The sequence below is a fragment of the Protopterus annectens genome, chromosome 1.part2 (assembly GCF_019279795.1).
Source record: "Protopterus annectens isolate FY-2018-M chromosome 1.part2, PAN1.0, whole genome shotgun sequence".
In the NCBI taxonomy this organism is placed as follows: Eukaryota; Metazoa; Chordata; order Ceratodontiformes; family Protopteridae; genus Protopterus; species Protopterus annectens.
The window spans coordinates 952582198-952607912 of record NC_056727.1 but is presented as its reverse complement, the minus strand read 5'-3'; the positions used below and the strand labels follow the sequence as shown (position 1 = coordinate 952607912).

General features: G+C 44.1%; 1 protein-coding gene across 1 annotated transcript in view; it reads right to left on the bottom strand.

Annotated features, from left to right (window-relative positions):
* The window catches only part of LOC122792184 (microtubule-actin cross-linking factor 1-like), a gene marked incomplete in the record, with an annotated part of 3579694 nt that overhangs the window by 2745841 nt on the left and 808138 nt on the right, over nt 1-25715 (bottom strand). Inside the window, 1 exon segment of the mRNA XM_044059907.1 lies at nt 25245-25322. Within this exon segment, the coding sequence (XP_043915842.1) occupies nt 25245-25322 (78 nt within the window).

Below are 25715 nucleotides of genomic sequence, written 5' to 3'. Positions count from 1 at the left end.
ATGCTGACGACGAAAGGCACTGTGACCTTATGAAAGGCATCAGAGACTTCAAATGTAACAGGTATCTGAAACCAGACACTGTAAAGATACCTCTGTAGCCTCAGGTAGTGCACCCAGGGCTAGGGATGCAGCTAGTATCTGAGAGTGAGACCACTTCTGCAGTTTCTCTGCAGATTCCTTCTTTTATTAAGAGACATATGTAGACATTAACTGCTCCATGTCAGCAGATTCAGTGGCCTCTTCACTTTGGAACTCCAGCATTCGTTTGCTCAGTAGGCTTGGTGAGCCATCTCTTTTCTAAGAGATTTCTTTCTGAACTCAGCTGAGAAAACACAGGAGGATGCATCATGGGAAAGTCCCAGAGAAAAGACTTGTGAATGGAATATAATATTCCAATACAAACAGTGGCAGCAAAGATGACAGTTACAGTTCAGAAAGATTTGAACACATTTCAAAAGAAACATTAGCAATGAAAAGTACAGTTTTGTACCTACCATAAATGTAGATGTTCAAGTGCTAATACAGCTGCAGTCATAACAGATGGGTTCTCCTGCCGTCAGGTGGGTCCTCGGTCGGCCGAATTCCAAAGTCTAGGTCCGGCGTCGGTTGTCGTCGTTTCTTCCCTGACGTCAGTGCGCCAGGGGTATAAAAGAACCAGCCGACGCCATTTTCTTCAGTTTTTCTTGCCCCAGATGTCAGGTGCCCCCAGAAGGAAGGCAATACATAAGTTTGTGTGGTAAAGCAATGGAATATAATCAAAATACAGTAGTGCAAGCAAATACCTCAAGAATGAATACCCCAATCAGGATGCATGAGGAGGTGTTAGCCAATAGGCCTGTCCCAAGAGGGGAAGGAGGGAGGGAAACCTGGACTGCAGCTGTATTAGCACTCGAACATCTACATTTATGGTAGGTACAAAACTGTACTATGTTCATCGTGCATACAGCTGCAGTCATAACAGATGGGTAGAATCCCAAAGCTAAGAAGGGGTGGTAGGCACTATGTGGAACTAGGAGGAGCCAGAATGCCCTGCAAGACTGCAGTGGCAAAGCCCGCTCTGGATTTGGAGTATAATGGCAGGTGGTAGTGCTTGGAGAAGGTATGCACAGAACTCCATGTGGCTGCTTCTAAAATATCTTTGGTAGGAACTCCTCTGAGGAAAGCTGCAGAGGTAGCCGTGGCCCTTGTGGAGTGAGATCTGATGCCTGTAGGTACAGTTTTGCCATGAAAAGAATAGCAAAAGTGTATGCAGTGGGCTATCCATTTTGAGATTGTCTGTTTGGAAATTGGCTTTCCTTGAGCTCCTATAGCATAGGACACAAAGAGCTGTTCTGATTTTCTGAAAGGCTTTGTTCTGTCCAAATAATAACGCAGTTGTCTGTGGATGTCCAAGGAATGTAGTAATCTTTCCCCTTTGTTTTGAAGATTAGGATAAAAGGTAGGTAAGTGTATAGCCTGATTCAAAGCTACCCTGGATACCACTTTTGGCATAAAGGACGGGTTGGTTCGTAAGGAAACTCTGTCCTGATGGAAGATGATGAAAGGCTGTACAGCCATGAGAGCTTGTAGTTTCGATACCCTACGAGCTGAGGTAATAGCCAGAAGGAAAGCTGTTTTCCATGACAAATATTGCAAATCTGATGAGGCAGCTGGCTCAAAAGGAGGCAAGGTCAGCTTTTCTAGAATGAAATTGAGATCCCAAGCAGGTATTGGTTGTTTCCTTGGGGGTTTTAGATTCTTAGCCCCTCTGAGGAACTGTCTTAAGAGGGGGTGAGAGAATAAGGGTGGATCAGTGTTGTATTCTGCAGAAATGGCTGAGGCATGGATTTTGATGGAGGAGAAAGAAAGTCCACTGCTTAGCAGCTCAGCTAGATACTGTAATATTTAAGGTAAATTCAGTTTTCCAGGATCCTGGCCCTTCTTCTCATTCCAGACACAAAACCGTTTCCATTTTGCGGAGTAAGCTTTTCTAGTAGATGGCCTTCTGGCCTCCAAAATGACATCCTGCACTTCCTTGGAGAGTAGGGTCTGTTGTGATGCTAAGGAATCTTCCATGCGGCTAGGTTGAGTGTTTTTAGCTGACTGTGAAGAGTTTTGAAGCTATGCTGAGTCAGAAGAAGAGGCATTAGAGGCAAGGTCCATGGTGGGGAGTGCGTCAGGCTCCTCAGGAGTGGATACCAGTGTTGTCTTGGCCAGTCTGGAGCAATGAGAATCATCTTTGGTCTGTCTGCTCTGGTTTTTAATAGAACTTTGGGCAGCAGAGGAAGAGGTGGGAAGGCATAAACTGTCATTGATGTCCAACTGAAAGAGAGAGCGTCCACTCTCCAGGCCTTTGGATGAAAGATCCTTGAGCAGAATTTTGTCAATTGGTGATTTTTGTGGGAGGCAAAGAGATCTATGTCTGGCCTTCCCCATGCTTGAGTTATCTCTGTAAAAACTTGAGGATGCAACTTCCATTCATGTGGATCTGTCATATTTCTGCTTAGGTTGTCTGCCAGCGTGTTTTCCTTGCCTGGCAAGTACTGTGCTTGTAGTTCGATTTGTAAGTCCAGGGCCATGTTCCAAAGTGACATGGCCAGTCTGCATAGGGGGTATGAATGGGTTCCTCCCTGTTTGTTTATGTACCACATTACTGTGGTGTTGTCCGTCCTTATCAATTGTTGACACGGTTGCAGGAGGTCTTTGAAAGCTATAATAGCATTTATTACTGCTAGCATTTCCTTTTGATTGATGTGTAGGTGCTTTTCTTTTTGGGACAATTTGCCCTAAATGCACCGATCTGTCATGTGTGCCCCCCAGGCGTAGTCCGAGGCGTCTGTTGTGATGACTTGATTTGCTTGAGGCTTGCTGAATGGGAGACCTGTGTTTGTTTGGCATGCTTGAGCCCACCACAGAAATTCCTTTTGAAGACATGGAATTAGTGGTATTATTGTTTCCAAACTGTGGCTGTGTTGAGACCATAGGTTTTTCAGGTACCATTGAAGTTTCCTCATATGCAGCTTTGCACATGGGATTAGTAAGATGCAAGATGCCATGAATCCCAGAGCCTGCAGGATTTTCCTTGCAGTCAGCCTGGTGCAATTTGCTAGTGTTCTGAAGTACTGAGTTAGTTCCCCCTGCTTCTCTGGCGTGAGGTAGGCCATCTGGGTGTTTGTGTCCAAGTTGGCACCCAGGAAAATTATTCTCCGAGAGGGTATTAGCCTTGATTTCTTTTTGTTGACTGTGTATCCCAGAGAATTCAACAACATTATTACATAAGCCAGATGTTTCAGAAGAATGTGCTTGCTGTCCGCTTGGATCAGGCAGTCATCCAAATAGGGGTATATTTGTATCCCTTGAAGTCTGCAGTAAGCAATTACTGATGCCAGGCATTTCGTGAATACTCTGGGCGCAGTAGATAAGCCAAAGGGCTATGCAGAGAATTGATAATGGGTTGAACCTGCAAGAAATCTGAGGTATCTTCTGCAATTTTGTCTGATTGGGACATGCAGGTATGCCTCCTTGAGGTCCAATGTTACCAGCCAAGACTCCTTGCCCAGCATGGGAAGAAGCTGCTATAGAGTGAGCATCTTGAATTTTGGTACGAGTAGAAATGTGTTCAGGATGGATAGGTCCAAAATAGGTCTCCAATCTTTTCCCTTCCTTGGTACCAGGAATAGTCTGGAATAAAAGCCTTGACCTTGTTCGTGCGTAGGTACCTCTTGAATAGCTTTCATGTCTAATGAGATCTGAAATTTGTCTTTGCGCCTCTGCCCTTTGATTGTGTGGCAGGTTTGGCATGCCTCTCATTTTTGGAAGGGTATGAAAATGGAATCTGTAGCCTCTGTTTATAATGTCCAGGATCCATTTGTCTTTTGTGACAATTTGCCAATTTTTTGAAAATAATGCCAGTTTTCCGCCTAATGGTGCTGCCATTTGAGTCTTGCTTGGCATGCAAAGGGAAAAGTCATTGGGCTTGCTTTCTGAATGGCTGCGAGTTATCCTCACCACCTCTTTGTGTAGAAGCTTGCCATTGTCTGCCCCTAAATGATCCTTGGGATTGCCCTCTGCCCCTCGGGCGCCTGTATCTACCTCTTTGGGGTCTGTCCGTGGCTGGAAAGGACCAATTTTTGGAAGGCCAATTTCTACTGAAACGTGGTGGTTGTACCTGTAGAAAATCTTTCACGGTTTGCATTGATTTAGCCTTTTCCTCCATTTTCCTTAATACCTCCTCAGCATTAGCACCAAATAATACATCCTTTTGTAGTGGGGCATCCAGTAAGCAGCTCTACATGAGGCCTCTAGAGCATCAAAACCACATTGTAAGGTATGCTTACCCACTTGTTCTGCACTATGCATCAAATCCTGCAACTCCTTCAAGTCTGTTTGTTCAGGTTGTGACATTTTACTTTTCAATTGTGATAACAGAAACTGTTGGTGTTTAACATATGAAACAGACAGTTTAATGCCCTCATGGTTAAGGTGGCCGAGGTATATACCTTTTTTCCCCACCTTTCTAAGGATCTGGAATCTCTCTCGGAAGGTAATGGATTTTTAGCAGTGGAGGCCTTAATTCCCTTGGGGCCCTGTGAGATAGTTTCTGGGTCAGCAGCATGGCTTTTGTATAGAAATTGGTGTGAGTCAGGAACCCTGTAGTACCTGTCAGGCTTGACTGGAGCCAGAGGTAGAGAATCCGGGTTAAGGCAGGCCTCCGAGTACACATCATCTAGTATGTCCAAGACAGGAGGTATAGCTAGAGGCCTATGCTGAGGTAGCAAGAGAAATTCCCTAAGCCTTTTTGTGGAATCTGAATAATCCTGGCCTTCCCAGTGGAAGTGTTCCCTTAAGGTATGCAAAGTTTCCCCAAATGAGTAATCCTCTGGGGGGGATACAGAAGGAATGGACTCCTCTGCATCAGAATCTTCAAAAGGGGAGTAAGAAAGTACAGTTTTGTACCTACCATAAATGTAGATGTTCGAGGATTCCATTGCTGCAGTCCTGACTATTGGGTATAGTCCGCGTCCCGTCGGCCCGAATACCAGAGTATAAGGCTGACGTCGGTCAGGGCGCATTAGACTGACGTCAGTACGTCAGGGTACTAATGCGCATGACCGACGTCATATCCTCAGTCTTTTCTTGCCCCAGATGTCAGAAGACCCTAAAAAGACAAGTCCCAAAATACCTGCACCAAAAACATGTACAATATATACAACAATATATACAAAATATATACATGTAAACTCACCTACACAACCACCCCTAAACACAGAGGGAAGGAGGGAGGTAAATTGGACTGCAGCAATGGAATCCTCGAACATCTACATTTATGGTAGGTACAAAACTGTACTATGTTCTTCGTTTCCATTGCTGCAGTCCTGACTATTGGGTAGAATCCCAAAGCAGAGGTAAGGGAGGCTGGCAAATCATAAAGAAGTAGGAGCTGACAACATGCCTTGTAAAACAGCTGTGGCAAAACCAGCCCTAGACTTAGAGTAGATAGGAAGGTGATAATGCTTAGAGAAAGTATGCACTGAACTCCAAGTAGCTGCTTCCAAAATATCCTTAGTTGCCACCCCTTAGAAATGCTGTTGAAGTGGCAGTAGCCCTAGTGGAATGAGGCCTAATCCCAGCTGGAATCTCCTTGCCATGATGGGAATAACAAAATGCAATGCAAAAGCCAATCCACCTAGAAATAGTTTGTTTCGACACAGGCTTGCCCTGTGAACTCAAAGCAAAAGAAACAAACAACTGCTGGGACTGCCTAAAATCCTTAGTCCTGCTTAAATAATAACGCAATTGCCTGTGTACATCTAAAGTGTGCAAAATCTTTTCCCCTTTATTTTGAGGGTCTGCATAAAACGTAGGCAAATGAATAGTTTGGTTTAAAGCCACACTAGAAACCACCTTAGGCATAAAGGAAGGATTAGTACGTAATGATACCCTATCCTTATGGAAAATCAAAAGGGCTCTACTGCCATAAGGGCCTGCAACTCAGACACCCTTCTTGCAGAAGTAATAGCCAACAGAAAAGCAGTCTTCCATGACAAGTATTTCAATTCAGCAGTAGCTGCAGGCTCAAAAGGTTGTAGAGTAAGTTTTTCCAACACAAAATTGAGATCCCAAGCAGGAGTAGGAGCTCTACGTGGGGGTCTTATATTCTTTGCCCCTCTAAGAAACTGCTTGAACAAAGGATGCGAAAACAAAGGTGGGTCACAATCATAGTGAGCTGAAATTGCTGCAGCATGAATCTTAATGGAAGAGAAGGACAAACCTTTGTCCAATAACTCAGTAAGATATTGAAGAGCCACACTCAAATTAGGCTCAGAAATCTCCAAATTCTTTGCTGTACTCCAAAATAAAAATCTCTTCCATTTCTCTGCGTACACTCTCCGTGTACTAGGTCTTCTAGCTTCCATAATCACATTTAAAACTTGTTGAGGAAGTTGAGACCTGCTGTGTTTCAACACAGAATATGCCAGGCTGTTAGATGAAGAGAATGAAGCTTGACATTGAGCAGATGACCGTCCTTCTGAGATAACAGATGAGGAATCAGAGGTAAAGGCCATGGAGGCTTCTGTACCAGACTCCGTAGTAGTGGGTACCAGTGTTGCCGAGGCCAATCTGGAGCTATCAAAATCATCCTTGGCCTGTCTTGTCTGACCTTTAATAGTACCTTTGGAAGAAGAGGCAGAGGTGGAAAGGCATACACATGAAGGTTTTTCCAACTGAAAGACAGAGCATCCACTTTCCAAGCTGTGTGATGAAACCCCTTTGTGCAATACTTTGGCAGCTGGTGGTTTAGTGGAGAAGCGAACAGATCTATGTCTGGAGTTCCCCATGACACTGTCAGTTTCTGAAATACATGAAGATCCAGTTTCCACTCGTGGGGATCCATGATTTGTCTGCTTAACACATCTGCTAAGGAGTTCTGTGCTCCTGGCAGAAACCTTGCCTGAAGAGTCAGTTGCAAGCTTAGCGCAGTCTCCCATAAAATCATTGCTTGCCTGCATAGAGGATAAGAATGTGTTCCCCCTTGCTTGTTGATGTACCACATGACAGTTGTGTTGTCTGTTAGAATCAACACCTGCCCTGGAAGAAGTAACTCCTTGAAAGCCATTAATGCAAACTGGACTGCTAACATCTCCTTCATGTTGATATGTAGATGCTGTAGTCTGGCAGGCCACTTGTCTTGTATCCACTTTCCATTTAGATGAGCTCCCAAGCAATGTCCGAGGCATCTGTCGTTAAGATCTGACTTGCCTCTGGCCGGGTCACAGAGAGTCCCTTGTTTAGGTGACATTCCTGAGCCCACCACAAGAATTATTTTCGAAGGCAAGGTATTATTTGAATGACAGTGTCCAAATCCTGGCAGTGCTGTGTCCATACATTTTTGAGATACCATTGTAGCTTCCTCATATGCAGTTTGGCATTGGGAAGCACCAGAATACAAGATGCCATGAACCCTAATGCTTGAAGGACTGTCCTTGCAGTCAGCACGGACTGATGAGATAGTTGATGGAAGTAAAGTGACAGACTCTTTTGTTTGTCCGGGGTTAAAAGGCCATCTGGGCTGCTGTATTCAGTCTCACACCCAGAAAGCACATGTCTTGAGAGGGTACTAGACTGGACTTTATTTCGTTCACAGAATACCCTAGGCATCTTAGCACTGCTATAACATATTCCAGATGCTGTAGAAGGTCTTCCTTTTCTTGAGCCAGAATCAGGCAGTCGTCCAAGTAAGGATAGATTTGAATTCCTTGAAGCCTGAAGTAAGCTATCACTGGAGCCAGAACCTTTGTGAATACTCTGGGCGCAGTAGATAAGCCAAAGGGCAATGCAGAGAACTGATAATGAAAATTTCCAGCTCGAAACCGCAGATACTTCCTGCAACTTAGCCTTATAGGCACATGAAGGTAAGCTTCCTTGAGATCTAAAGTTACCATCCAGTGATCTTTGCCCAGCAGAGGTAAAAGCTGTTGTAACGTCAACATCTTGAACTTGGGAATGTCCAAAAACGTGTTGAGGAGAGATAAATCCAAAATTGGTCTCCACGTGTTCCCCTTCTTTGGTACAAGGAACAGGCGAGAATAAAATCCTAGGCCCCTTTCTGATACAGGGACTGGCTGAATGGCCCCTATCTGAAGTAACTGAGAAACTTGCTTGTGAGCCTCTTTTCTTTGTGGAGGAGGAACGTCTGGCATGCCTTTGAAAGGTGGCATTGTATGGAAATAAAATCTGTAACCGTGGTGAATGATATCCAACACCCATTTGTCTTGAGTAATTAAATCCCAATTTTCTTTGAAAAGAGACAGTCTTCCTCCCAAAGGAGCTGCCAGACGGAATCTGCTGGCAGCTGAAAAGACAGGTCATTGGGTCTGTTTACGAAAGGACTGACCCCTGCCCTCACCAGAAGTCTGAGCAGGTGAACTCCCTGTTCTAGGCCTAAAAGAACCTTGAGCCCTGCCCCTACCACGTCTAGACCTACCCCTAGACTGGGAATCATAAGCAGGATATGTCCACCCCTTAGCAGGCCAATTTCTACTAAACTTTGGTGGCTGTACCTGCAAAAAATCTTTAACAGTTTGCATAGACTTAGCTTTGTCCTCCATTTTCTTTAAAACTGCTTCCACAGGCGATCCAAACAACACATCAGACTGTAAAGGAGCATCCAAAATCCTTGTCTTAACATGCTCAGCTAAATTCTGATCCTTCAACCAGGCATGCCTGCGAAGAACAGAACTGGTAGCAGCCACCCTCGAGGAGGCCTGTACAGCATCAAAACCACATTGCAAAGAATGCTTACCCACTTGTTCAGACACATGAACCAAATCCAGCAACTCTTTACACTCAATACCTTCCGCCAAAGCATCCACCTTAGATTTCAATTGTGAAAGGAGATAATTCTGATATTTTAGCATGTGAAACTGACAATTCAATGCTCTCATGGCTAGAGTGGAAGAAGTATACACTTTCTTTCCCCACCTATCCAAAGCCCTTGCCTCTTTATCAGTGGGAACAGGATTTTTAACCACAGAAGCCTTAACACCTTTAGGCCCTTGAGAAATTGTTTCTGGGTCCGCCCTAGGACTCTTAAACAAATATTTATGAGCTTGGCACCCTATAATACCTATCAGGCTTAACAGGAGCAGGAGGCAAAGAGTCAGGGTTCAGAGAAGCCTCTGCAAAAACATCTTCCACCACATTCAACACAGGAGGAATAGCTAAAGGCCTATGCTGGGGTAAAAACAAGAATTCCCTAAGCCTTTTCCTGGAATCAGAGTAATCCTGGCCTTCCCATTTAAAGTGCTCCCTCATGGAATGCAGAGTCTCTGAAAATGAGAAATCCTCAGGCGGAGAAGCTGTAGGAGTGGAATCATCCACATCCGAATCAGAATAAGTAGGATACTCCTGCATATCTTCCACAGAAGATTCTGAAGCCTCTGAACACTGTTCAAAACTATCAAACTCCGGTTCCACCCTAGGCCTCTTATCAGGCGGGGGCATAGAACCTCTAATCATAGTAATCAAATCTTCTGCCATTTTAAGCATATGTTTCTTAGGTACAGAACCCGAAATGCTAGGAGAAGCCCCCACTGAAGCTGAACTAGGCCTACCCCTCAAAGAAGTTTTGGCAACAGAAGGAGAGGCTCTAACAACCTTGGGAAGAGAGGGAAGAACAGTCACCTGAGAAGCCCCCTCAGCCTGGCCTACCTCCTGAGAAGGCACATCCTGTAATAGTAAAGTTTCTGCCTGGGACTCCATGGAAACTCCTGGCAAAACCTCTGGCTCCACTGAGCCTACTAAAGAACCGACGTCCGGGACTGCCGGTTCATCAACCCTAGGCTTCACTGTTTTGTCCTTGCGCTTCTTGGAGGAAGCGGGCGTCGGAGCATCCGACGGCATTTTATAATTGCAACGCTTCCCAAACACTAACCTGGCACAGTCTAACCTCCTCTTAATAGTGCGTTTGTTAAACCTAGCACAAGAGCGGCAACCAACAACGTCGTGCTCAGGCCCTAAACAAGGTATACACAAGGTATGGTAATCCCTATGAGGTATCTGTTTCCCACAAGAAATACAGTTATTCACTTTTTCTGACATCCGGTAAAATACTGAGGCAAGAAAAAATCAAAATGTTCCCCAACGGGGTACTTAGCCAACTCTGTTTCGGTCTGAAACTCCGGTTTCGGAAATATTTCAGAACGCCAACCTGCACTCGCAAAACTGCTTCTGCATCGGACCATGCGGCAAAAAAGACTGAGGATATGACGTCGGTCATGCGCATTAGTACCCTGACGTACTGACGTCAGTCTAATGCGCCCTGACCGACGTCAGCCTTATACTCTGGTATTCGGGCCGACGGGACGCGGACTATACCCAATAGTCAGGACTGCAGCAATGGAAAACGAAGAACATTGTTTCTGTTCATCAGAGTGCTCTGATATAATGGAGCCCTGATCAGAGGAGGGGGATTCTTCCTCCACTCTGAGTCTTTTGTCCGGGGGGGGGGGGGTTGAGAACCCCTGATAAGAGTAATTAGATCCTCAGCCATCTTAAGCATCTGTTTTTTAGGCATGGGGCCTGGAGATGGGCCCTGTGTAGCTTGTCTCTTAGGATGCATGGCTGCTTTAGACTTAGTGAAAGCCTTGATGGAAAAAGAAGAGGAAGGTCTGAAGACACCTTGAGAGGAGGTAGACCTGTCCACATTTTGAGATTCACCGCCAAGAGTGGCTTCGGTATCTGTAGACAGGGTGTGGGCAGAGGAGCCTGCGACCTCGGGCACAGGAGACACCGCCAATGTAGTGTCGTCGTTAGTCAGGGTGGCTCGCTGAGAACCGGACCACGTGTAGTCGGCTTTGGCGTGGTGTCAGTAGAGGCCGCGGACCTCGTGTGTCGGTCCTTATCTTTGCGTTTTTTAGACAAAACTGGAGTCGGAGTATCCGACGACATAATATAGTTAAATTTTTTGCCAAAATAATGCTGGGCGAACTCCGCCCGACGCTTAATGGTGCGTTTGTTGAATGAAGCACAAAAGCGACAGACCGAGACGTCGTGGTCTGGGCCTAAACAAGGAATACAGAGGGAATGGAAATCCTTATGCGGTATTTGCTTCCCACATGAAATACAATTATTAACTTTGTCTGACATCGGTCTGAGGCAAGAAAAGTTTCCCCAACGGGGTACTTAGCTTTCAAGAAGACTTCGGTTGCAAAATTTTCATAATTTCAGGAGCTGGCCGACCGGCACTTGCGAACTGCTTCTGCATCGGGCACCGCGCGGCAAGAAAGACTGAAGAAAATGGCGTCGGCTGGTTCTTTTATACCCCTGGCGCATTGACGTCAGGGAAGAAGCGACGACAACTGACGCCGGACCTAGACTTTGGAATTCGGCCGACCGAGGACCCGCCTGACGGCAGGAGAACCCATCTGTTATGACTGCAGCTGTATGCACGATGAACATCTTACAATCACTAACCAATTCCATCTGCTTTAACTGCTTAAATTTCCAGGAACCAAGGAAAATGCAGCTCAGAATCATCAATGATGGCAGTAACACTGCAAGAGTCAAACCACAAACCCAGAAACAACCAACCACATATCCACCACAACAGTATAAAAGATAAAGCTCATTTTCAAAAACAAGCAGTAGTTTACAGCATAAACTGAAGGTACAGTGGAACAGAAACAATGACTCTGATGGCACAATAAGACCATTTGCCTGCCTACTCTGGCTGTTTTCCTAACAAATGGAAAGGTTGCACATCATATGGAACCAATAGGTTGTGTCTTTACCCACCCTTCGTAAAAACTACTTCACATCTTTCCCATGTATTAAGATTAGTTCTATCACCAAACACTTTTTCTGTACAAAAAATACTTTTATGTCCTTGTAGCAACTCTCCGTATGTCCTCAAATAGTGTCCTCGTGTTATTTTAAATCTTTTAACAAGGTACCCACTGTGTGGCTTCCTCTACAGTACTTACATGATACCATACCCTTTAGAGTTGCGCAGTTAAGGCTCATATATATAACACAAGCAGAAGGTTACAATTCAAAGTGGAAACAGATGATGGGGGGGGGGGGTCAAGAAATAAGCAAGTGTGGGATTTTGGATGCACATCCTATAATGAGAATTGTAACAATCATACAGAATATTATATTCATAAATTTGCAGAAAGTATTCTAAGAACAAAGTTAACATGGGAATGGAGAAAGATTTTGCCAACATACATGACTGCAAGAAAGGGTACAGAAAATAGGCAAGAGGGTCTGGGCTGGAGAAGCCGGTCAATAGAACTAAGGTACTTAGAGCAATTAACTAGAAAGGGGCATGTAATACAGTGGGATGAAGCCAACAAAAAGTTTGAACTACAGAGTAGAGCTTGCCTTCTCTATTACAGATTGATATCAGGCAAAAGGGGATATGAGGGTCCTAGATGAAAAACCTGCTCTGATAGAGTTTTTAGTCACAACTTAAACAACAGCTCCTGTTACAAAAATGGATAATTAGTAGGGTATATACAATAAGAGGTTCTCCGGTTCGATCCTTGGCTGTGGTGCCTTCTGTGGGGAGTCTGCATGTCCTCCCTGTGGTTGCGTGATGCTCCGGTTTCTTCCCACATCCCAAAGACATGCTGCAGGTGGATTGGACACTCTAAATTGGCCCTAGGTGTGAGTGTGTGCGTGTGTGCCTTCTGTGGAAGGTTGGGCGCCGGGCTGGCAACTCGACACCGTAAAACTCCACTGCCAATCATGAGCGGACAAGGTGATCCACTGTGGCGACCCCTAACCAGAAAAAGCCGAAAGAAGAAGAAGAAGTAGGGTATATACAATATTGCAAAACCAATCACAGGAGGTTAGATATGACTGGGAAGTAAGATTGGAAAAGCAATATATAAGGGAACAATGGAAGGATATTTACTGGCTCTCAAATATACAACCAAGTCCAGACAGTATAAGGATTTTTGCTTGGAACTGTTTTGCAAACGTATTTTTTAATACTCCAACCAGACTTCAAAGAATTTTTTTCCTCAAGTAGATATCAAATGTTAGAAGTCTGATGGGGAAGAAAGGCGAAAGGGGTAAACTGGGAACTTTTTGGGGAGTGTAATGAGTTGGCAGATTTTTAAATCCCTACTCAGCCAGAAATATTGGGGGAGGGGCAAATGGCAGTATAACATTCAGGAGGAAAAGTGAGGTTTAAGGGAAGGCAGGAATTGAGCAAGTTATGCAATGCTGGTCTGAATTATGGTTGTTATAAAGAAAGAAAATGTGCAATGCCTGTAAATGAAAAAAGAATGCTAATATGGTCTGTCTTCTTTTCTATTAATGCATGTGTGTCTATGTCTTAAGAGATAATTTAATAAAGGTGTTTGAAAAACGGTACCATAATCCCTCCTCTGTTTTTCAAAACTCCTTTAATCTCATGCTCTTCTCTTTGTGTGGTTTCAGTTAAGATCATGCACTATTGTTGTTATCTTGCTCTAGGCTGCCTATATCGTGTCTTTATCGTTACGAAGAGGTTGTATTCAGAAGTGTGCACAGTACTTGGGTACAAGGCCAACACCTTAATCCAAGGAAAAATCAGTGAACGCGTGACAATCCAGAATTCTAACTCCATTACTCTCATTCACTCCTGAGCTTAAACTGCACAGGTCTTTCCATTTGTTCAAAATGCATACATACTACCTATTCACATACATATAGTCTCAGAAATGCAAAGAAGGGAAAACCTGCCTTGCTATAACAAAGCATCCCTCTCCAGGTGTTTCTGAATGTCCTGGAAGAAATTATACAATCTCAATGAAGTAAAATTAGAAGTTATGTACCTACCATAACGTTCCATGTTAGTTGTCTTCTCTCGCCTTCTTTCTTGCTGGATGGGTTCGGAGCCGATCCTCGGCTCCGACTCGGCACTTGCTAAGCTCGAGAGCTAATTTTACCAGCTCGAGGCAACCCTATATCCCATGATGCAAGGCGGAGATTACTCAGATCTTGTTTGGTAGCTAAAGAAATAGTAGTATTTTCTTCCAACTTAGGAGGAAGAAATAAAATACTAAATAACATCATAAACCTGTAGAAAGGATCCACATAACCTAGCGAAAATAGGAGTTGAACAGGTAGAAAAAGGTAAAACCTCTTAATAGAGGATGAATAATCTTCTCGGTCTGACCAGGCTAGGGGGAAGGAGGGCGGGATGCAAGAAAGAAGGCAAGAGAAGACAACTAACATGGAACGTTATGGTAGGTACATAACTTCTAAATGTTAAGTTGTCAATCTCGCCTTCATTCTTGCTGGATGGGACCACGTCCCTAGCACCTCTTTCCTGGGTGGCTCATTGGAACAGACTCTTGAGAACGGTGGAACCAAAATTTGCTCTGTCTCTGGAGACCAAACCTAATTTGTAATGTGAGACAAAGGTATGAGGAGAGGCCCATGTGGCTGCTGCACAAATAGTGTCTATTGGAAGTCTAGCTTGAAAAGCTGTAGATGTAGCTAGAGCTCTGGTAGAATGGGCTTTTGGGATAGAAACCAATTCTTTGCCCCTGAGCTGATAAATATAAGTGATCAAGGAAGACAGCCACCTAGATAAAGTTACCTTAGAAACTGGAAGGCCTTTCCTGTTCTCTGCATAAGATAGAAAAAGTTGATCAGACTTCCTAAAAATTTTTGTCTTATCTAGATAATATCTCAGCTGACGGTGAACATCGAGATAATGTAACTTTTGTTCAGCTCTATCAGAATAATTCGGGAAAAATACTGGAAGATCAATGGACTGATTCAGGTTAGTCTGAGATGCCACTTTTGGTAAGAAAGACGGATTAGTTCTTAGGGATACACTATCTTTGTGAAATATTAGATAGGGAAGACGAACACAGAGAGCATGAAGCTCAGATACTCTCCTAGCAGATGTAATGGCAACTAGAAAAAGTGTCTTCCAAGAAAGCAATTTCAAGGAACAGGCAGCTGCAGGTTCGAACGGGGGAAGAATCAAGGATGTTAAAACTAAATTTAGATCCCACTGTGGTGGGGGGTCTCTAATTGGAGGTTTCAATAAAAAGATACCTCGAAGGAATGCCTTGCAAAGTTTATGTGACATAATGTTGTGGTCCAAAAAGCCTATGTGAAAATTTGAAATGGCTGCCATTTGAACTTTCACTGTGGAAGAAGAGGATCCTGAATTAAAAATGTGAGCTAGGAAGTCCAATACCGAATGAATTGGAGCAGTATAGGGGTCTATGTTCCTAGCTTTTGCCCAGAAAGAGAAACGTCGCCATTTACTAGTGTAGATCTTTCTGGTAGAAGATTTTAGGGAAGCTACTATGATATCCCGTACAGGATTAGAAATCATAGGAAGCCTGGCTAAGGATGGAAGTGGAGCAACCAAGCAGTGAGGTTGAGAGAGGGTATGGATTGGTGCAGCTGACCCGACTGGTGGGTCAGAAGATCTGGAACCGGGTCCAGATGCCATGGCTGTACCAAGAGGTAATGATGTAGGAATGGAAACCATATCTGTCGAGGCCAATAAGGGGCAATGAGAATTAACTTGGCTCTCAAGGCTGTTGCTTTCTGAATTAGCTGAGGTATCAGCAGAAAAGGAGGAAAGGCGTAAAGAAGTCCCCGGGGCCAATCTAGGGTTAGAGCATCTCTGGGGGGATGGCCTGGAAGGGGGAAGAGAGAGAAGAAGTCTGGGCATTTGCTGTTTTGAGGTGTAGCGAAAAGGTCGCAGCAAGGAAGTCCCCACTTCTGAAAAATCTCTTCCGTCACTGACTGTTTGAGACACCACTCGTGAGGCATGAGAATAGCTCTGCTCAATCTGTCCGCTATGATGTTGGATTTCCCGGGGATGTGCGTTGCTATCAGAAACCAATGAGAGGAGATCGCCCATTGCCAAAGTCTGAGAGCCTCTCGACATAGTGGATAGGACTCGGTTCCGCCCTGTTTGTTTATGTACCACACTACTGACATATTGTCCGTTTGAACTGCAACTGTTCCCTGAGGAAGAGAGTCGTTGAGGGCTTGCAACGTTAAAAGCACTGCTCTCATCTCCAGAACATTTATGTGCGGATGGTACTCGAAAGGTTGCCAAGTGCCATGGACCATTCTGCCCTGATAATGCCCCCCCCCCACCCGATCAGGGAGGCGTCCGATGTAACCGTGGCAACTGGGGCAAGAGGAACAAATGGTCTGCCTTGATGGATTTGAGGGGACGATATCCACCAAGTCAGATGCCTTTTGCAAGTTGGAGTTACTATGATTTGGTAACGCATGGGAAGTTGTTGAAAGGACCATTGGGTGAATAGCATCCATTGTAGAAGCCGCATGTAAAAGCGTGCGAGAGGAAGAAGTGTTATGGCGGCTGCCATAAGACCCAGTACTTTCAGAGCAAATCTGGCCTGAATTTTGTTGCTGAATAGAATCACTTGGATGTGTCTTTGAATGTCCAAGATCCTTTGGTCTGTCAACCTTGCAGAAAGTTGTACGGTGTCCAATTTTGCGCCTATAAAAGTAATATATTGACAAGGCGACAAGGCAGATTTTTCGAAATTTATAGAAATTCCTAGCCCTCTGCAAGTATGAATGGTGTAATTTCTGGCTTGGAGAAGCTGATGCCTGGTGGTGGCAGTGAGGAGCCAGTCTTCTAGATATGGAAACACCTGGAATCCTTGACGTCTCAGGTGAGCCGTAACCACTGCCATGCATTTGGTGAACACTCTGGGGGCTGTAGTGAGTCCAAAGGGCAGGGCTCTGAATTGGAAGTGACTGGTCCCCAGCCGGAAGCGGAGAAATCTTCTGGAGCGTCTGTGAATTTTTATGTGGTAGTACGCATCCTGAAGATCTATTGAGCACATCCAATTGTCCTTGCCCAGAAAGGGCAGAATGGACTGGAGCGTGACCATCCGGAATCTTGATTTCTTTACAAACTTGTTGAGTTTGCTCAGATCTAATATTGGTCTCCAGTCCCCTGTCTTTTTTGGAACTAAAAAGAACCTTGAGTAGATTCCGGATCCTATTTGGTCTGCCGGGACTGGCTGGATGGCTCTTTTTACTAGCAGTTTTGATATTTCTAGTACTGCTAGTTCCCTTAGACCCGCTGGAACGCCTGGAAGGGTTCCCTTTTGTTGAATTGGGGTTTGAATAAAGGGAATTTTGTAACCCTCGGATATAATTGACTGTACCCATTTGTCTTGAGAAAGGGAAAGCCAGGCTATTGGGTACAGCGATAATTTTCCCCCGACTGCCTCCGAAGGCGGACAATCGGGCAACATCTCAGGGATGCTGGAAGGGTTTGTCAGAAAGAGGCTCTCTGCTACCCTGATTCTGCGGACCCCCTTTGCCCCTAGGGCGGCGTCTATTGTTGTTACCCCCTCTGCCTCTGGGGGTAAACTGACTTCGTGCGTCAGGCGTGACTCCTTGAGATTTGCGGAACCACATTTTTCCTCCCTTCTGTCCTTTGGGGGTAAGGTCTAGAAAGGGCGGAGAAACGGACTCCTACGGCAGAAAGAGTCTTGCCATCTTGTTCGCATCTAGTCAAAGTGTCTTTCACTTGAGGACCGAACAAGGTCGAGCCATCAAAAGGGGAGTTTGTGAAAGACGCCTTGAAGGGGTCTGCAAAATTACAAAGCCGCATCCAGGACTGACGCCTTAAAGCCACTACTGTGCCTGCGGCTCTACTCGCTCCATCGGCTGCATAAGAAATGAGCCGCATGGAGGAGTTAGCAATGGAGTTAAGGATTCCCAGCTGTGAGGTAATCTTATCTTGAGACCCAGCAGCTGACGGATCCTGTAAAACTTCTCCCAACTCTTTAAGAACATCTCTTTGAAGGCGGGTGAAGTGGCATAGGTAGTTCAGTGATCTCATGGCAAAAGTCGCTGAAGAAAAAATCCGCTTACCGTACCTGTCCATAGTCCTAGAATCCTTATTAGGAGGATGAACAGGTACTGAAGGATCAGCTAATTCCTTCTTGGTGGCAGCAACCACCACCATGGCATCAACTGGGACACCTTTTGTTAAGTATTGCCTATCTTGTGGGGCCGTAATAAATTTTGAAGGTCTCCTGGGGGTAGGTTCCACCGAATCCGGAGCCATCCACACCTTCCGAGCCACTACTTCCATGAGAGGGTCGAAAGGCGGAGACACCCAGGAGGTGGAGGGTCGAGATCCGAACGCCTCCAGGTATACTGACTCGTCCTCGGAGGGATTAAGGGAGGGCCAGTTCCCCCTCTGTTTAAGGATTTCAAGGATGTCTGAAAATGAGACATCCTCAGAGGAGGACCTTGGGGACCCCTCAGACTCATCCAAGTCAGTATCTGATGTAGTAGACTCAGGGGAGTCTAAATGTTTCCTCTTACATGTCCTCTTCCGGGGGGGGGTTCTCCTGATGGATCAGGAGAAGCCTCGGAAGAGGAAGATATTCCCAATGGGGAAACCTGAGGCGTTGGATCTCTGGGTCCGGGAGCAAGAGAGTGAGAAGAGACGTCAGCAGGCACTGTAGTGGGAGGAGCCAATGGAACTGTCCGTTGACTAAGCCCAGGGGCTAGTACACTCCTCATCACCTCGAAGGCTCCCCATCAGAGAGACCAGAAGGCTCCCGCACCGAAGAGATAGGAACCCCAGGCCTCACCGAGAGGGAAGGCTCCGAGGCAGATGTCGGGGCCGAGCTCACCAACGCCGAAGCTCCGAGAGGGAGAACGGGGTCGGACAAGGGTCCAATGCCACTCGCCCCCTCGGAGCCGACGAGAGAGAGCAGATGCCCAGATCCCTCCAATGAAGGTCTCAAGGAGGAAATCGGAGCTGAGGACGACAGAGCCGAAAGGGGTTGTATCGGCTCCGAAGCCACAACGGTACCGGTTCCGAGGAGCTCCGGCTCAGAGCTCTGTAAGAGAGTCGAAGGAGGAATGTTCAGTGGATGAGATATAGCTACCGTCTGTTGAGATGGGCTATGGAGAATTTGGGCCAATGCCTGAGACTTTAATAGTCTACTCACCACTCTCTCAAGGTCGTGATCAGATAGCCTGGATGACCGAGAAGATCGGCTCCGATGGCTCCGCTCCGAGAGCAAAGGTGATCTCGGAGCCGAATGAATTGATTCCACAGAAGGGGATCGAGATCTCTTTTTTGAGATCAATGGAGCCATTGGAGCCGAAGAGACGTCGGCTCCGACCGGAGCCGACACTGAGTGTCTAGACTTAACAGTATCGGCGCCGGATGGAGCCGATACTGACACTGGTATGGAAGGATCGGCTCCGGCCGGAGCCGATCTCGAACCAGGAGAGGACGAACCTGAAGCCGACGGCTTGGAAGCCTGAGCCGAAGGCTTAGCAGGTTTCGAGGGCTTCCGCCGACTTAGTCGGGGAGCTCTCGGTTTTAATAAGCCCCTTAAAATGAGCTTATTTTTCTTTCCTGCAGGACTCTTGGGCTGAAAGCATGACAGATAGCACAAGAGTCCTGCAGGTGAGAAGGTCCCAGGCAATAAATACAAGAAGTGTGACCATCTGTCAGAGACATCTTCTGACAGCACGAGTCACACTTCTTGAAACCTGAGACCTTAGTGTCCTTCGACATAACTGTGTCGATGAAACACTTAAACACACTGACACACAAACACACTCAGTCCAAAATTAAATTAAATTAAATTAATTAATTTTACACTAACAGGGACACAGACAGTCACACACAAAAAGTTCCCTGACAGGAAAAAATTTAGGGAGGGGAAGGCCTAAGGCCTAACAAGGGGAAAGGGAAAAATCCACTTAAAGGAGGGAACACTGACAGGAATAGGGTTAACGTGAATCGACAACTAACAAAAAATAATACCTAGGTGAAAAAAATTAGAAACGGGGGTAGACAAGAGTCTATAAAAGTTCACTTACCTGGAGCTGGTAAAAAGGCACCTCGTTAGCGAAGCGGCAAACGAGATCTGAGTAATCTCCGCCTTGCATCATGGGATATAGGGTTGCCTCGAGCTGGTAAAATTAGCTCTCGAGCTTAGCAAGTGCCGAGTCGGAGCCGAGGATCGGCTCCGAACCCATCCAGCAAGAATGAAGGCGAGATTGACAACTTAACATCTTTCTTTTAAGCAGTCAAAATTCAACATTTCACTGCAATATCAAAATCACTAGGACATCCTCAGACAGACTCAGGTGGTGCTTACTTTATCTCAATAAGTATTGCTCATTCTGTTAAACTATGAGTGGCATAACATTAACAAACAGCAAGAATGCAGGCAAAATGGAAACAAAACAAAATGCTCTTCAGCCAAGTAACATTAAAAACAATTAGCAGACAGACCTTTTTATACCATTTGGTTCATTCACAATAATACCTCGACATTTTCTCTTCAACCAGTCCCAATTTAAACACAAAAACTGTTAACACAACTGAAACCTACAACATTAGCAGACAACCAACTTCCTAATGAATACTTAAAATCTGTTGCAGACAGCACCACCCAGCCCTGACCAGTACTAATCAACACACCCATATTTACACACACACACACACACACACACACACACACACACACACACACACACACACACACACACACACACACACACACACACACACACACACTCTTCCTCCACAACACGATAAATGAAATTGGCCACAAAGGTAAACTAGTTCTGTTCCACAGTATAGGATCTATCAAAAGCATTTAATAGTCTTCCATACTGAACTATTACAACCATTCTCCCTCAGTCTCTCCACCTGTACCATAAGATGGTTTATAAACTCTTGCTTAGATAAGACACTATGACAAATGGCAAACATGATCGTCATCCTACTTCCACTGGTGCCCCTCAGGAATTAATCTTAGGTCCTCTCTTCTTCACTGTTTTTATAAACGGGTCTATTTCATATAATCGAATGGTGACAATGTTGAAAGCTCTAAAGAGCGAAAATGCCGGAACTCGAACTCATTATTGGGGGGGGGGGCACTAAATATATATATTCAAAGTCTGAGATCACACTACAGTGAGGAAAGGGCAAATATTCCGATCTTCACTGTACATCCCTCTACCTCAACTTGTCAACTAGAGTCCACTTCCCTCTCACACCTATTGCCAACTCTCCTATGCCTCTTCCCTACTAACAAATGTCAAGTGCGCCCTTTTAAGCAATGTGGAATAATGTTATAAAAAAGCATGATTTGCAACAAACCTAAGAAAAACCCATCACTGCCCAGCACTCAACCAACTGAACTGGGTGGAATTCTCCAACTATCAAACTCAGTCAACTTAAAACTGGCACAAATTATACTTCATAACCCAAATGAATGTCCAGCACTGAAGACCGTAATCTAGATTTCTCAGGTTTAACAACACATATCTAAGTGGGATTCATAAAGGTTACCACAAACTTAACACTATGTGCATACTACGTGTAACCGTTCTTACTGAACAGACAGCAAAAGCATCATGGTAGGGCTGCTCTTGAATTCAGACAAGGTGTATATCTCATGTTAACCTTTAAGAATCCCTCATACATGTCCTCTACCTGTAGTGCCCTTTTGGTCTTCTTGCATAATCTAAGCTTCTGGGTTTTCATCAAAAGATCCAATAGCAAAGTCACACCCTAGAAGTTCTTACCAAACAACCTGCTGTCTAGTACTAATGCCCTACATATTCTATTGCACCTGTCTATTAACCTAATGGAAGTTATCAATATTGTTAATGCTACAACAAAACTGAAATGCAACTCTGTGGAATATAATGATTTCCAAGATTTATCTGTTCTGTTTTTTTCTCCTTCGATATATACTAATTTTTGCATCTTGTATGGGATATTTAACATCTGCTGTTTTGCCTTGTATTATTTGTATTGTAGGACATTTTGAAAGGTCTGTTAACTGTGGAGGTTTTCTCCCTGATCCTTGACTGAAAAGGGGCCTGTCTTGGCCTAGTCAGACTTTCCTGGTGAACAAATGCTAATAAGCAAATACAGTAATAATGATAATAATAGTAATAATACAGTTACCAATTCATCCATCCTAAGTTGTTGTGATGGGCTTTTTTTTTAATTTAAGACTAACTTGGGAAGACATAGCTACATCAAAGAAAATAGTAGATTCTGCCTAGTTGAAAATGGAGTGTGATATTATGCCTTTTGTAACACACAAGCATAGATAGCTTTATTTTGGAATCATAAAAATCAAATTACTGTTTTCAGACAACAATTTACCTCATTAGCAGTAAATAGTATTCAAAAGAGTACAGACTGACAAAATTTAAATATATTATTTTTTTTGGATGCAGGAATGCCAAAATACAATATCATTGATCATAAAGTTGCCCTCAATGAACTCATTAATTAGTAATGGCACAAAGTGGAAAGCTATTTAATGCTGAGCTGCAAATTACTATAGAAGGCAAGCTGCTTCAGTGGTTCAGTGTACAAAGGAGAAGACTGATGAAGAATGGGTGCGCCCTTACTGGAGAGAGGCAGGGGGCATATGCATGCTGGGGGGGATCATTCATGTGGTTTTGATTTCCCTAGTGGAGAACCAACCAACTATGTAGTGCTGCCTGCAGGTGGGCAAGGCATCCTGCTGCGGTCACCCCATTGTAAAAGTGAGAGGCAGTTCAGTGCTGATCCCCGTTGCACTCCCCACCATCAGGGTGTCACTGGACATGCACAGCAACATAGAATAAATAGGTTATAATACTCCAGCAGCAGCAAATATGATGTTGCTCAAGGATGATTCAGTCTCCTAACTGGCACTGATTCTAAGTCACAGCATGGCCAGTGAGGTGAGAAGAACAGATAAACCTAGTTATTAAGGAGAGGAACTGGGAGTAGCTGATAGCATTGAGGGAAGATCAACATGGAACTGCAGCCATGACAAAACCATGAGGTCATCTCAGGGATGGACTTACTTCCAGGTGGGTATGACAGGCATCTGCCTTCAGCATCCATCTACTTTCTCACAATGTTTTGACACAACTCTGGGATCATACAAGTTATTTTCTGCTGCTGATTGCTGGTCTGAGCACTCTCAACCACTGCCATCCTGCAAAACATAATGCAGGCCAAGAGCTTCCGCCTTCTACATCTTCAGATGGCCACAATGAAATGTTGCTATATTGTCAGTGTTCCAATTGCAGAACAAGAAAAGACAATGTTGGTGTAGTTCTGGGCAAATAATGTCAAGGTTACACAAAGAATTCAATCCCTTCTATTTCTTAGGCATCTAACTGAGAAACGTTTTTGACAATCACAAGGACCAAGATCAGAACTGCACAAGATAGAGAAAATAACAGACACAGGGGTTTCCCAGTGTCTGCCAACGGGAGATCCACAACAATGAGCATAGAAACCAAAGAGAAATAAAAAAGTCAAGATGTGGAGTGCACAACATGAGGGAAGGAATAAATAAAAATGGTCAAGCTGGGGAACTGCAGGAAAGGCAATGCTAATGGTCAAGCAACTGAGGAGGACTTAAGTTACCTGCTTCCTTCAATCACTGTTGTTTTTCCCAACCTTGACAGAAGACCTCATTTGCGTCTATGCATTTCAAACTTCAGTGTGTGCATGCATGTGCGTGTGTGATATATAGCTAACTTTCCTCTCAGGAGACCGCCTGCATTTGCTTTGATGGTAGTGAGTAAGGTGTATACCAATGACATGGACAACCCAGATCTGAGCAGCAGCTAATGTGCTGGAGGGGTAGGGAAAAGAAGACAAGTGGCTAATCTCTTTCAGAATGAATGTGTGAGATTCCTGTCTGCTGTGAGGACCTCTATGGTGGCATCAGACGAGTGACATAAAAGACAAACCTCTTTTCCATTGTTTACCACCACAGGCAGAAATGTATGCACTAGTAATTGTATGAGGACACTGCATATGCAAATTGGCAATTGATATTAATTACTAGGGCTTAATTAAAATACATTTTTTATGCATTGTGGTCTACTGTTATCTAAGGCTAAGAGGAGACAATTGGCCTTGTATTTCTTATTTGTCCTTTCTCTCCTCTTTGTCTGGCCTAATATACACATGTACAACTCTACACAGAGTTAAGTATATACACATGCAGAACCTCAATTTGCCCATCAGAATTCTTCACGGTTATGAATACAGGCCTCCATTTTAAAAGGCTGGCAACACAGAAGCATCACCTTCAGTCTGAACTAACTAGAACTAATACCAAAGCTTGAACTCAAACCACATATATTAGCATTTCCAGCCACATATATGAGCTGACTCTAAATGATTTAACATGAATAATTTTAAACATGGAGGAGAAACGGGCGTTAAAAAATATTATGGACAAAGAGGGGGCAGATGTACAGGCCTAACTACAGTCCTCAGGTGGATGCGCTATACCAAAGAACCTCTTTCATCATCACCACCATGTGTGTGTCTGTAAGCTATAAAGATGTAAAAATCTGCACTGATACCTCTTGCTCTCAGTGCAAACAAAATGGTCTGTACTTTGTGCGTATTCAAGCTGTGAGACGGCCTCAACATTTTTGATTTCTCTTTATTCCACGCATCTGATAAGTTAAACTCAGTGTCTCTTTATGAAAAATGAACTTTTGAAGCGCAAGCTTATTAGGAAAGAGAGCAGTCTTGCCAAATTAAACTATCCATTTGTAATAAGAAACCGATACATACCACACTATGAATAAGGAAATTGCTAGGTAACCAAACAGAAATAGTCTGTGACAACTGGTTATTAAAAAATATGTCATTCCAGAAAATGTACTTGTGATACAACCGATTAAAAATAGGGCTTTCCAGAAAATGTACAACTGAGAGTGACTTTTACAGCAGTGACTAAGTAACAAAATGCAGACTCTTAACATCCTCTTCCCTGACTGCACATTAAAAACATTTCTTCCCTCAACTTGATGACAAAAAAGTGCTGTTTTTTTTTTTAAAGAACCTTGTCTTCTATCCCTTAACTATTGTTGTAGTTATAAAACACTGTAATTAATGCCCAACATTCTGTGCAACAGCCAAGCTAATGGAGCCAGAGTATACCTAACATGGAATAGCGTTCTTGCTACATTCCATGTGGACAAAAATGAACAGACATTTCTGAATTTTTTTTTTTTGGAGTGTTACCTAATAAGTGTAACAGGCTCTTGGCCAGAAGATGGTGCAACACCTCACATTTTTAAATGCATTGTTTTTTTTTTTTTTTGCTTTTTTTAAAGCCAAATAATGAACTTTGTGATTAACTAGTACAATTACTTAAGTCAAACATTCAAAGAAAGCAGTACTGCAAGAAAACCTCTTTCTGTTGAGTTCTTACCTGGCGTTGTTTCAAAAAATCCAGTGCAATCTGTACATTCTGTAGCCTGTGGAACCTCATCCTGCCTTTTTCACGGGGCTGTCAGAAGGAAAAGTCTTATTAGATACTCAGTATACAAACCAGTGAATATGCAGAATATACAGTAACCTTTAAAGGTTCATATACTTATTTCTCTCACATCATATACTCAAGGAGAAAGCTAAGTTACTCATGAATTTGTCGACACCAGTGTAGTGTGAACTCAGAATATACACACATGCTCCCCCACAAACTGCATCAGTCTGCAAAATGGATAGAGGTTGAATTGACTGAATGGTGTCTGCGACTGCAAGACACACAGGAAAGTTAATGGGTTAATGAGGTCATTCCTAGCTGACCAGTGCTTTATGTCTATTGCTTCACAAGATAACTTGACTCATGCAAACGCAGGTGTTAACCTAGAAATGCAATGAACTTTCATTCATATAACGC